This window comes from Euphorbia lathyris, chromosome 1 (genome assembly GCF_963576675.1).
Source record: "Euphorbia lathyris chromosome 1, ddEupLath1.1, whole genome shotgun sequence".
In the NCBI taxonomy this organism is placed as follows: Eukaryota; Viridiplantae; Streptophyta; class Magnoliopsida; order Malpighiales; family Euphorbiaceae; genus Euphorbia; species Euphorbia lathyris.
In genome coordinates this window covers 5408410-5421800 of record NC_088910.1, presented here as the reverse complement: position 1 = coordinate 5421800, position 13391 = coordinate 5408410, and the positions used below count along the sequence as shown (strand labels likewise).

At 35.1% G+C, this 13391-nt stretch overlaps 1 protein-coding gene across 1 annotated transcript; it reads left to right on the top strand.

Moving 5' to 3' along the window:
• Nucleotides 1–10882: 10882 nt before the first annotated feature.
• LOC136204057 (cytochrome P450 726A27-like) lies at nucleotides 10883–12907 on the top strand. Its single transcript, XM_065995513.1, has 2 exons — nucleotides 10883–11739; nucleotides 12155–12907. The coding sequence occupies exons 1-2, from the start codon at nucleotides 11074–11076 to the stop codon at nucleotides 12806–12808; spliced, it is 1320 nt and encodes a 439-aa protein (XP_065851585.1). The 5' UTR covers nucleotides 10883–11073; the 3' UTR covers nucleotides 12809–12907.
• The last annotated feature ends 484 nt before the right edge of the window (nucleotides 12908–13391 follow it).

The window sequence follows — 13391 nt, the reverse complement described above, 5'->3', positions numbered from 1 at the left end:
ATTTAGTCTACGAAGAATGAATGAAATGAAGAAACATGTGTCAGAGATTATATGTTACCACATCACAGACAAGTGGGGAAACGAGTTGCCGACATACTACTTGTAGATAAGTTTGATCTCGAGGATAGAGTGTACAGACCAAATCACATTGTGAAAGATTTTGAGAAAGTGTATAAAATCAACTTATCTTACATGCAAGCTTGGAGAGCAAGATATTGGGCATTAGAAGATACAATATGCCGACCAATTGTACATTACATTTGGCAAAGATGGTAATAACCAGATTTATCCTATTGCTTTTGGGGTTGGACCAAACGAGAGCAATAAGGCATGGACTTGGTTTATTACCAACCTTAAAGAATGTATTGGGGATGTAGAGAATTTTTCCATAATCTCGGATGAGGTATTTTCTCGACTTCGGCAACTGCATAGCCCCACAGTGGAATATCTAGAGCAGGCCAATATTGAGAAATAGTCACGTGCATACTTTCATACACTCAGTATAACATAATGACCAAAAAGATCGTAGAATCATGGAACGCAATTATGGTGGTAGGAAGACGCTTACCTATGACAATTTTGGTAGAGTACATTAGAGGTACTGTCCAGTGATGGTTTTACGAGAGACAATCATCTTTGCGAAGTAGTATTTTCTGCAAAATTAAGTTGTCACAACCATTTTGAACTATTTCTAAGTTTCATTTCGCAAAATGTAGCTATAAACTAACGAAAAAACACATCAAAAGCATAAACCCTAAACCAAAATCGCAGAAACAGAAAAAAAGATAAGTGAGAACCCTAAAACCAAGTGGAAATCGCATAAATAAAGTAATACATACATTCTTGCCGCTTTTTGCCATTGAAATCGATTTGAAAGAAGAAATGCAGAGATTCAATGACGCTAGAAATTTGCACAGATTGGGAATGAAACACACTTCGAGTTCGCAGGCTAAAGATGAAGAAGAAGAAAGGGAAATTTGGCTAAGTTGTTATATATATATAAAAGATATTATGGGCAATTGATAATGAAACTTTCTAGATATGTAAGTTGTTTTTAAATGGGTCTTAATATGTAAACAAGCCTCTAATTTGCCCAGTTTTGTAATTTTTCCTTGTTTTTAAAGTCTATTATTATCAGTATTGTTAAATTTAGTTTAGTTCAACACCATTCATCAGTAGTATTCACTTCAGTTCAGTTCAGTCAAAAAGAACATGGTGTAGTTCTCATAAATATAAAAAAATATAAAAATATATAAAAAATTCCATATTATTCATGAGTTTCTATCGAGATTATTCATAAACATTGTAATCAAGCTTGTTCGTTAACTTGTCCACTCCAACTTGAACCGAGGTTTGTTATGTTAAAACTCAACTCGTTTAGGAGTCTCTAAATTACGCCAGCTGCTGATTTCCTTCAAATTTTTGCTGTCGTCATCTTAAAATGGCAGGAATCCATAATATTGTTCCTAACATTAGGCGGTGTGTTTTGACAAATTCAGCTTTGCCAAAATATATTGGCTTTTTCTTCATGTGGCTTACATAAGGGTGCTTTTAATACTTTGCAAGAAGCTAGTTAAGGACCAAAAATGTTTTTATATTAATTTTCGGCATACTTCTTCATTCTGAATGTTTTATGGACATGCAACCTGTTCGTATTACCATGTATTTTTAGTTCACCGATTAAATTAATAAGGTTGTGAGTATTCGAATGATTAATTATCATGATACCATGTCAATGAACCAATTAAACTAAAAACTTAAGGTAATTCTTAAAGCTCAATAATATCTTTTATATTAATTTTCAGTAGTTAAGAAATAATAATAAATAAACTTAATTTTATTATAAAAAATTTAAATTAAATGGTCGTGAGGGGGGTTTACCCACGATACACGAGAGAGAGAGAGGTCCATGATTATAAAAACGTAAATTATAATGTTTCCGACTCGTAATCATCCATTTCCGGGATTCTCGGATTGTTACGCATCAAATATCCCTAACGTTTTGGGTCAGGTGCAATTTTACCCCTAATGTTTGTAGCCAAGAGCAATTTTATCCCTAACCTTGATAAATTGGATAAATTTCAGACACTATTATAAAATACAGTCATTTTTTTCTTTATTTTGCATCAATTGCATATCAATTTTGTAATTTTGCACCAATTTTACCCCAACGTTGATAAATTGGATCAATTTCAGACACTCTGATTCATGACCGAGAAGACAGTTTGATGAATTATTTCTCAAATTGACCCAATTTATCAACGTTACGGGTAAAATTGCTCTTGGCTTCCAACATTAGAGATAAAATTGTACCATTTTAGACGTTAGGGATAAAATTGCTTCTGACCCAAAACATTAGGGGTATTTTTGCACTTTAACCCTTATTTTTGGACTTAATTTTTTTTAATGGGATGAAAGGGGCCCGAATCATTTCGGGACTAAGGCTCTATTGTTGTTGTTGTTGTTGTTGATGAAAGGGGGTGGGGCAAATGCCCCCTCTGACCCACTACATCCGCCCCTGACTCATCGAATATCCTATTTACCCCTTAACTTTATAATAATGACCGATTTTAATACTGATCCCGACTACACATATGGTATCATATTAATTAAAGCTGATGCGCATTATCTGAGTAGAGAAATGAGTAGTAATTCATAATATTTTCTATAAGCAATATTATTTTTTATTTATAAGCATTCAAAATGAGTCTATCTTTATATTATAATACGATTTTGAATTGATTTCGATTCTCATATGCCTTCATATTATATAAACAAATTTTCAAAACAAGATGATTGCTTTTTTTCTTCTTATTCATTTTCAGTTTGGTTTATAGTCAAAAATATAGTCAGCTTCAGATGTAATGTATTTCAATTTTTTGTATTATATTGAAAGAAACGGTGCTTGGTGACCTAATGTTTTATTAAATTATTATCATGACATAATGCAGCAACATACAATATACAAAGTAAAAGACATGTGTAATATGTATTAATTTTACAACAAAAAAAAAGTTTCATGACCTAATGTTTTATTAAATTATTATCATGACATATAGTCAAAAATTAGTTTCGCATGGGTAGAATTTTTTTATTCAAATGGAGGACGTTTGCTTTTTTGCGATCAGAAAATGAGTGGGGTTCTATGCCTACCAATGAGGGCTAAGTTCACTTTAAGATGGTATACCATGGTGCATGCTGTTTGCAGATGATATTGTGTTGGTTGATGAGACGAAAGAAGGAGTGGAGAGGAAGTTGGAACTATGGAGACAAACTCTAGAATCTAGAGGCTTTAAGTTGAGTCGAAATAAGACAGAATATTTGGAGTGTAAGTTTAGCGGCCATAGGAGTAGGGAGGCAGGGACAATCACCCTAGATGGAAGAGTTGTTCAGGCCTCGGATTGCTTCCGGTATTTAGGATCTATTATCCAAACGGATGGAGAAGTAGATGGAGATGTTGCTCATAGGATTAAAGCTGGTTGGTCGATGTGGAAGAGTGCTACGGGTTTCCTTTGTGATCCCGGCATGCCTAATAGATTGAAGGAAAAATTCTACCGAACGGCAATTAGACCAGCATTGTTATATGGTACGGAGTGTTGGGCAGTGAAACACTGCCACATCCATAAGATGTCGGTAGCGGAGATGCGTATGTTGAGATGGATGTGTGGTCATACGAGAAAGGACCGGGTGCGTAATGAAATAATTAGGACAAAAGTAGGAGTCACATCTATTGAGAATAAAATGAGAGAAAACCGACTAAGGTGGTTTGGTCATGTGAGACGTAGAGCGCTTGATGCGCCGGTTAGGAGAACCGAAGAGTGGCAAAGGGATGTAGTGGTGAGGGGTAGGGGAAGACCTAAGCAAACTTGGAGGAGGGTGATCGAGAGTGATATGAGTTTACTGGGAATTGAGGAAAATATGGTAGTGGATAGGACGGAGTGGAGGGAGCGAATCTGTGTCGCTGACACGGCTTGATTTTCACGGTTTTATATGATGGTTCATGTTAGCCGACCCCGAATCATTTCGGGACTAGGGCTTTGTTGTTGTTGTTGTTGTTAGAAATCGAACCTCAAACCTGTCAAGCAGAGGTTCAACGCCTTACCACACAGATCAACCCTCATTGGCAACTTATTTACCTTATTAATAATACATTGTTAAATTTCTCTAATATATTATATTTAATTAATAGCATTAGGATTTGTGAACAGCTGGACAGTAATTAATTAATATTTGGAGGTCAAATTTAGTCATGCGGTAGGGAATAATTTTTCAAATTCCAACCCATGAGGACTCGATAAACTTCACTTTAGTCTCTCTCAACTTTAGTCTTGTCCAATGTGGAATTTATACATGTTGTTTACTATCTAGTTGCTTCACTTTTGAGACCTTTTGGTTGTTAAAATTCAAGGGACCGAAATTGTAATTTAGAATGGACTTGGTGTGTAATTTTCAAAGGCTAATAGTTTTCTAAATATAATAAAACAAAATGATAAATACACAAACTTTTATTGCCTCACCCTTTGGGCTTCTCTCAACTCAACTCACATTACAAAATACATAATATTGGGACTCTATATATAAGAGTTCCATCAAAACATGTAGCCCAATTAATTAAAAAAGACAAAATCTACCATACATTCACTTAGCTAAACAATAAAGACTTAGCTAAACAACAAAGACTTTTTATCCAAAATATGGGTAGAATTTAATTTTAACAATCATGGACTTTAGTAATAATTTTTTTTTTATTATTTTCTTAATTTTCTAAATTAAGTTTATTATATATATATATATATATATATATATATATATATATATATATATATATATATATTTAACATGCCCCTTTAAACTTAATTTTCTGTGACTCCCAGTTGAGCTCTCAAATGATCGAACACATCGTACGTTAACGGTTTCGTGAAAATATCTGTAAACTGATCTTGCGTTTTCACGTACTTCAGTGTCACCTTCTTTTGCTCAATGCACTCCCGAATAAAATGATACCTCGTGTCAATGTGTTTACTCCGATCATGAAACACATGGTTTTTTGCTAATGCCAATGCAGACTTATTATCGATAAAAATCTTCGTCGGATCTTTTTGAGTCATCTGAAATTCTTCTAGCAATTTTCGGAGCCAAATCGCATGACACACACATGAGGTTGCAGCAACATATTCAGCTTCGCAGGTGGACAACGTCACAATCGCCTGTTTCTTCGAACTCCACGTAAATGCAGTATCACCCAGAAAAAATACAAAACCAGTTGTACTTTTTCGGTCATCCTTGTCACCGGCCCAATCACTATCACAGTATCCAACTAATTTGAAATCGTCAGTTTTTGAATAAAGTAATCCCAAATTAGTTGTACCTTTCACGTAACGGAGAATTCTTTTTGCTGCACTCCAATGTGACACAGTTGGGGCTTCCATGTATTGATTTACTAAGCCGACTGCATAGAGAATATCTGGTCTCGTACACGTCAAATATCTGAGACTTCCAACCAAGCTTCGGAATAATGTCGGGTTGACTCTGTCTCCACCTTCATCTTTTGTCAACTTGATTCCACATTCGATTGGCGTGCTGACGGAATTACAATTTTCCATCTTAAACTTCTTTAAGATCTCCTTTGCAAAACCACTTTGAGAAATAAAAATTCCGTCATCATTCTGCTTCACTTCAATGCCAAGATAATATGACATTAGACCAATGTCAGTCATCTTGAACTCACGAGCCATTGTCTTCTTGAACTCCTCAAACATCTTAGGATTGTTCCCTGTAAAAACGAGATCATCCACATACAAACAAACAAGTAACATATCGCCATTTTTCACCTTTGCATACAGGGCATATTCATGTGGGCATTTGATAAAACCATTTTCTTGAAAATATTTGTCAATGCGACTGTTCCAGGCTCGTGGTGCTTGTTTAAGACCATAAAGTGCCTTTTTCAATTTTAGCACTTTATTTTCTTGACCTTTCACAACATACCCAGGTGGTTGCTGGATATAAATTTCCTCTTCTAGATATCCGTTGAGAAATACGGATTTCACGTCCATTTGATGAATTCTCCACCCGTGTTGAGCAGCTACAGAAATTACCAGTCTGATACTCTCCATTCTGGCAACAGGAGCAAAAACTTCATTGTAGTCAATTCCGGGTCGTTGACTGAACCGTTTCGCCACCAATCTTGCTTTATGTCGGACAATTTCACCGTTTGCATCTTTCTTTGCTTTGAACACCCATTTAACTCCAATGGGGTTTTGACCTGCCGGAAGTGATGTCAGCTCCCATGTTTTATTTTTCTCGATTGAATGAATCTCCTCTTCCATAGCTTTTCTCCATTTTCCATCTTTCATTGCTTCTTCTGGATCTGTTGGTTCATCATTAACAAAATGACAATAAAGAGTTAATTCATCATCGAGATTTCTTGTTACATCATAGAGATCTTTAATAGGTATGAATTTTTTGGCTTTCCGGGCGGATGTTCATCTGAACTGTCTCCATCACTCGAGGATGAACTCGAACTGGATGAGCTTGCTGATGTCGAACTGGTTGCTGGTGTTGTGGCTGCGACTGTGGCTGGTTCTTCCTGATCATTGTCTTTATCCACGAAAGGATAAAAACTGTAGCTGTTTTCTTTTTCACCTGTCCAATCCCAAACTGCTTCTTCATCAATGGTGACATCTCTACTGATTACAATTTTCTGAGTCTGTGGATCGAACATTTTGTACCCTTTGGAATGTTCTGAATAGCCCACAAACAAATATTTCTTGCTTTTATCATCTAGCTTCTTACGTTCTTCATCCGGTACATGGACATGAGCAACACTGCCAAAAACACGCAAATGAGAAATACTGGGTTTTATTCCGCTCCATGCTTCTTGTGGAGTTTGATCCCAAACACTGACAGTTGGCGATCTGTTCAACAGGTAGACAGCACAGTCTACTGCTTCGGCCCATAACTCCTTCGGTAAATTTTTACTTTTTAACATGCTCCTCACCATGTTGAGCACAGTTCTGTTCTTTCTTTCTACTACGCCATTTTGTTGAGGTGATCTGGGGACTGAAAGGAAATGACGGATTCCATGTTTTTCACAAAATTGCTTGAAAGAGATGGACATGTATTCACCGCCTCTGTCTGATCTGAGTGCTTTAATAAAATGACCACTTTCTTTCTCCATTTGGACTTTGAATTTTTTAAATGTCTCAAAAACTTCTGTTTTTTCCTTCAAAAAATACACCCAAGTTTTTCTACTATAATCATCAATGAAAAGTAGAAAATATTTATTTTTACCCAGAGACTGTGGAGTGTTCGGTCCACACACGTCTGTGTGAACTAGCTCAAGTGGCGCTTTTGCTCTTGACATGGACTCCTTTGGAAAACTGGTTTTGAATTGTTTTCCAACAAGACATCCTTGACACAGTTGATGAGGCTGGTCAATATGAGGCAGTCCGTTTACCATCTGCTTCTGTCCCAACTGCTTCAGTCCTCCAAAATTGAGATGCATGTACCGTAAATGCCAAAGCCAGGGGGGACTTTGCACACAAGCTTTCAAACATTTAGCCACGTCTGTCTGAATGTTAGTTGTGAACATTCTGTTTCTCGCCATTGGTACACGTGCAATCAACTCCTTTTTCTCATTCAACAGGAGTAGTTTCCGATCCACCATGTGAACTTCATAATTTTTCTCCAGTAACTGTCCCAAACTCAAAATATTTCTTTTCATGCTAGGAACATAATAAACATTATCAATAAACTGGTGAGCGCCGTTTTTGAGCCGAATAAGAATTGTTCCTTTGCCTGTAATAGGAACCTTGGAGGAATCTCCAAATAGAACATTACCGCGAACGGATTCATAGAGCTCCACGAACATCTTCTTATCACCACACATATGGTTACTTGCCGCATTGTCAAGATACCATATATTATTTTCGTGATTTTCTTCACCTTCATAGGTAAGTAACACTGTGCCAGTTACTTCCTCATCTTGAATATTATTGGCAGTCTCCTCTACCTCTTTAGGCGGACTCCAACATTCCACCGCGTAGTGACCATACTTGGAGCAATTATAACACTGAATATTGGACTTGTCACGTCCTTCATTCGGCCTCCAGTTTCCTCTTTCTTGACCGCGTCCTCGACCTCTTCCTCTGCCTCTGGTGAATTGAGTGCTTCTGTCATTGTTGTTGTTGCCGTTTTCATTTCTGCCTTGACTTCTGCCACGTCCTCGTCCTCTACCATTTCCTCCTCGACCTCTGCCGGACTGACTACTTTCGCCATTTTTAAACACAACCTTCGTTGCTAAGACTTGTTCTGCGGAATCTTCTCTTCGTTTCTCAAACCGCTCCTCTCGTGCTTGTAGTGACCCTACAACTTCGTCAACTGACATTTCACTGATGTCTCTAGACTCCTCCATAGCCACCACTACATAATCAAATTTTGGTAGTAGTGATCGCATAATTTTTTCAACAATTCTGGACTCTTCAATTTTTTCTCCATACTGCCGCATCTGATTTACGACAGATTTTACTCGGGATGAGTAATCACTAATGGCCTCCGTCTCTTTCATCCTCATCATCTCAAATTCTCCTCTCAGCATCTGTAAACGAACTTTTTTCACTTTCTCCTCCCCTTGAAGAGAAACTCGTAGGATTTCCCATGCTTGTTTGGCGGTCGTAGCTTCGGCTACTTTCTCGAACATTAATTCATCCAAACCTTGATGGATGAGAGTAAGCGCCTTTTGATCGCTTTTGCGATTTTTCTGCAGAGTATCTTTTTCTGCCTGTGTCAACGCTGCCTCGTTACCTGGGACTACGTAGCCTTTTTCGACTATATCCCAAACATCTTGACATCCGAGTAACGCCTTCATTCGAATACACCAACTTGAATAATTGGTTTTGGTGAGCTGAGGGTATTGATAAGGAAGTTTGAGACCGTCTGACATTTTTGTAGGGTTTGTTTTGCGGAAGACTGACTCTCGTAACGTGGCTCTGATACCACTTTGTTGAAATTCAAGGGACCGAAATTGTAATTTAGAATGGACTTGGTGTGTAATTTTCAAAGGCTAATAGTTTTCTAAATATAATAAAACAAAATGATAAATACACAAACTTTTATTGCCTCACCCTTTGGGCTTCTCTCAACTCACATTACAAAATACATAATATTGGGACTCTATATATAAGAGTTCCATCAAAACATGTAGCCCAATTAATTAAAAAAGACAAAATCTACCATACATTGACTTAGCTAAACAACAAAGACTTAGCTAAACAACAAAGACTTTTTTATCCAAAATATGGGTAGAATTTAATTCTAACAATCATGGACTTTAGTAATAATTTTTTTTATTATTTTCTTAATTTTCTAAATTAAGTTTATTATATATATATATATTTAACATTGGTAACATAACTCAACAAGGTCTCTCGTTTCTCCTCCATGATTGATCTAAGTAGAGAACTAAGTTTTCTGTTTATGATGTGCATCAATTACTTTATTTCACCTGCATTTAAGCAAATTATTAGTAAACATAATAAACATATATAATTATATTAAAAATAAATAAATAAATAATTTATAAATGTTCAAATCTATTATAAAACAAAGAAAAATTGAAACAAAATCAGGCCCGCGTTACATGCTCTCCATCCATTTCTGGATAGTGGTATTACATTTTGCTTTATTGCTTGTGTACAACTCATCCACTTGTTCTTGCCCTGTATATAGCTCATCAAGGCAAGGCTCTGTCATCAGAGCAAATATATGCCACATTACTACCAAAAGCATAGATAAATTAGAATTCAACATGAATAATTATCTAGCAAATACATATAAAAAATTTTGTGGCACATCTAATCGTGGAAATGAGATATACAGGGCAATAATTGAGCTTGCCAAGAGAGATCAACCCTCTAGGACTGAGATTTGGGTGATATATATAAGAATATGAATACATTAATCAGTATATACAACCACTTTATACATACTATTATATGCACTAGCTTTTATAATTCGTTTTTTTGTTATTATGATTAGAGGTTTGAAGGGATAATAGGAAGCCCAAATGGAGTATAAAGACTCCTCCTTCCTATGAGGTATATTGACCGGACCTACATCCATTATCTCTAAATCATAATTGTTTTTTCTGCAAGGATATTTCATCTCTTTAGACTACTTTTGTTGGAAAAAGATGTTTAATTGAATTCAAATTACAAGATTGAAGATGTTATACTTTTTTTTCTACACAATTATATTAATTTTGTATATTATAGATTATGATTGAATACAGATTACAAATTATGTGCATATTACAATTATGATTGAATACACATTACGATTTTTGGTATATACAATTTTATGTGCACGTTTATTTCATGCATAATTGAGGTAAAAACATGAAAATTACTTATATTGCATGGTGAATAAAAATAAGAAAATAGCTTCTAAGCCACATTGAATTAAAAAAATTATCATCTTAACATCAATACAAACACAAATAATAAACAAAATCTGTCCTCTCAATAAATATACTTGGGCAAAATTGATTAAAGCATATGTTATCTGAAGCATGCTACAACTACAAACTTAAATATGCAAATTGTCATTGTCTGAAAAACTGTCATTGTCTGAAAGAGTTACGGGCTTTGCGCAACGCTGTTAGACACTAGTGCCCGTCCATATATGTTAGCATTAAATATTTACTAGTATTAGCTCTCTATGTTACGTAATCTTCCTATATATTAGCATAAAAAAATTTATTAGCATTGTGTAAAAGAAAAAAAACAAAAAAAAAATTCATCTATGGTAAGTTTTTCACTATATAATAGGATAAGGAATTTGAAAGAACACATTCATACAACAATTATCATAAAAATGGAGTTTCAAATACCCTCTTTTCTCATCCTCTTTAGCTGCCTCATTTTAACATTAATCATATGGAAGAAAATAAATAAGGACTCAAATCCTCCTCCTGGGCCATGGAAATTTCCTCTTTTAGGTAACATTCCTCAATTACTCCGCGGTCTGCCCCATGAAAGCCTCCGAGATTTGGCTAAAATTTATGGCTCTGTAATGAGCATTCAACAAGGCCAAATCCCGGCAGTTGTGTTTTCTTCGGTAGAAACAGCCAACCAAGTCCTCAAAATTCAGGGCGACCTATTCAGTGAACGTCCACGTCTCCTCTCCCGAGAAATTGCAAGTTACAATTACATGGACATGGCATCTGCGCCATATGGAGATTATTGGAGACAAATAAGGAAAATTACAACACTCCAATTTCTTAGTCCGAAAAGGATTTTATCCTTCCAATCAGTCCGAGAAGAACAAATATCAAATTTCATAAAATTGCTTGGTTCTAAAGAGGGGTCATCTGTCAATCTTCCGAGAATCATCTCAGATTTGATTGATAATATTTTTCTGATAACCATATTGGGTAAGAATGGGGAAAGTGAACAAACTATATTACCTATGTTAGAAAATATGCAGAAGGAAGTAATTGCTGGTATTGCTTCTGATTTATTCCCTTCCTTGAAATTCTTACTTGATTTTCTAAGTGGAGCAAAGTCAAGAATGCAGAAAGTGCACAAAGACACAGACAATGTACTTGAAGACATCATAAATGAACACAGAAATCAAACCAGCTTTGGAGATAACTTTTTGGATCTTCTTTTGAATCAACAGAAAAATGGAGAACGGGAATTTCCATTAACAAACCAAAGCATCAAAGCAAATATTCTGGTGAGTATTTACTTATAATTAACATCCAAAGATTAAATGACTAGTTTTATTAGGAAAAAAAAATATTAAGAACATTCTTATTGTCCTTGTTATTTTCAAATTTTTCTCTTAACAGTTGAAATGTCATATTTGTCTCTTAAACTTGCTTAAACTAAAATGGACTTGTAAGATTACACTTTTAGTAAGTTAAGAGAGCTATTTGCATTTTTATTAGAGATACTTCATATATCTCATAAATATTGGCACTGAAATTGTAGTGTTTTGTACTTATGTTCACATCTTACTAATTGATAAGTAGAGACTTAAAGTGTGCCATTATAATTGATTCGATGGTTCGACCAATAATTGATATGTTTTTACTTTAACTAAACTCTAGTCAATTGAGCAAGTTCTAACACAGTACATAAATTTGTAGCAAATGTTCGGTGCGAGGAAGACAGCCTTTAAAGCTCTGGAAGGGTCTATTGCAGAGCTGATGAAGAACCCAAAAGTAATGAGAAAAGCACAAGAAGAGGTGAGGAGAGTCTTTGGAGAAAAGGGAAAAGTGGAGGAATCAAGAATTCAAGAATTAAAATACTTGAAATCAGTTATTAAAGAAACTCTTAGATTACATCCACCAATAACCTTCATTTTCAGACAATGCAAGGAAAGAACAAAAATTATGGGATACGATATTCGCCCCAAAACTACAATTATGGTTAACGCTTGGGCAATTGGAAGAGACCCAATTGTTTGGAATGAACCTGAAAAGTTCTATCCAGAAAGATTTGAAGATAGTCAAATAGATTATAGAAGTGGAAATATGGAACTAATACCATTCGGTGCAGGAAAAAGAATATGTCCAGCAATTACTTTGGCCATAACGTATGTGGAGCTTCTGCTTGCAAACTTACTATATCATTTTGATTGGAAACTACCCGATGGAATCACACCTGCCAATCTTGATATGACTGAAATTTTTCATGGTACCTTCAAAAGAAAAGAACATCTTAACATGATTCCCATTCCATTTTCTCCATTGTCTCAAGATCAGGCCAAGAAAATTACATCTTCAGAATTCATGGAATAAGATGTTAATTCCTTCTTATTTCCTACTTCTTGTGTTGGTTTCTCTCTTTCAAATAATGTCTTGTCAAAAAAATTATATGATATTTAATGACAAGGCCAGTTGCTAGTGCTCATTGATTGTGGTGCTTTAATGGAAGCACAGTTCAACATTTTTTAGACAATTAATGAAACTTCTACATTAGAATAAAGAATGAGCCAAAAATATAGAAAAAGACAACAAAATCATACACCGAAGAATTATCTCAAAACACAAACCAAAATAGAAAACAAATACACGGTCGAATGACATGTATTTTTAATACACACGTTTGAATTATGCTCTTCAAAAAATTTATTATCTAGAATTTATAAGTTTCCATATAAAAGTAAAAAATTGCAAACAGAAAAGCATAGATCTAGAGAACTTAAGAAATGGAAAACCATATTGGAAAAAATTGGAACTTACAAATGCAATTTTGGAAAAGGGTAATATGAGGAAATGAATATTGGTTGTCAAAATACTTCATTTTTATCTTCGTGGTGCGCTGAATCTTCTGAATAAGAACAAACATATTCTAGAAAAACAATGAACGAATATATTGAGA

What these genes read in the sequence shown, in the direction of transcription:
- LOC136204057 (XM_065995513.1), top strand. Translation starts at nt 11,074, where the DNA reads ATGAGCATTCAACAAGGCCAAATCCCGGCAGTTGTGTTTTCTTCGGTA. An exon ending in GCATCAAAGCAAATATTCTG is followed by an intron (nt 11,740 to 12,154) that starts GTGAGTATTTAC and finishes ATAAATTTGTAG; the next exon opens with CAAATGTTCGGTGCGAGGAA.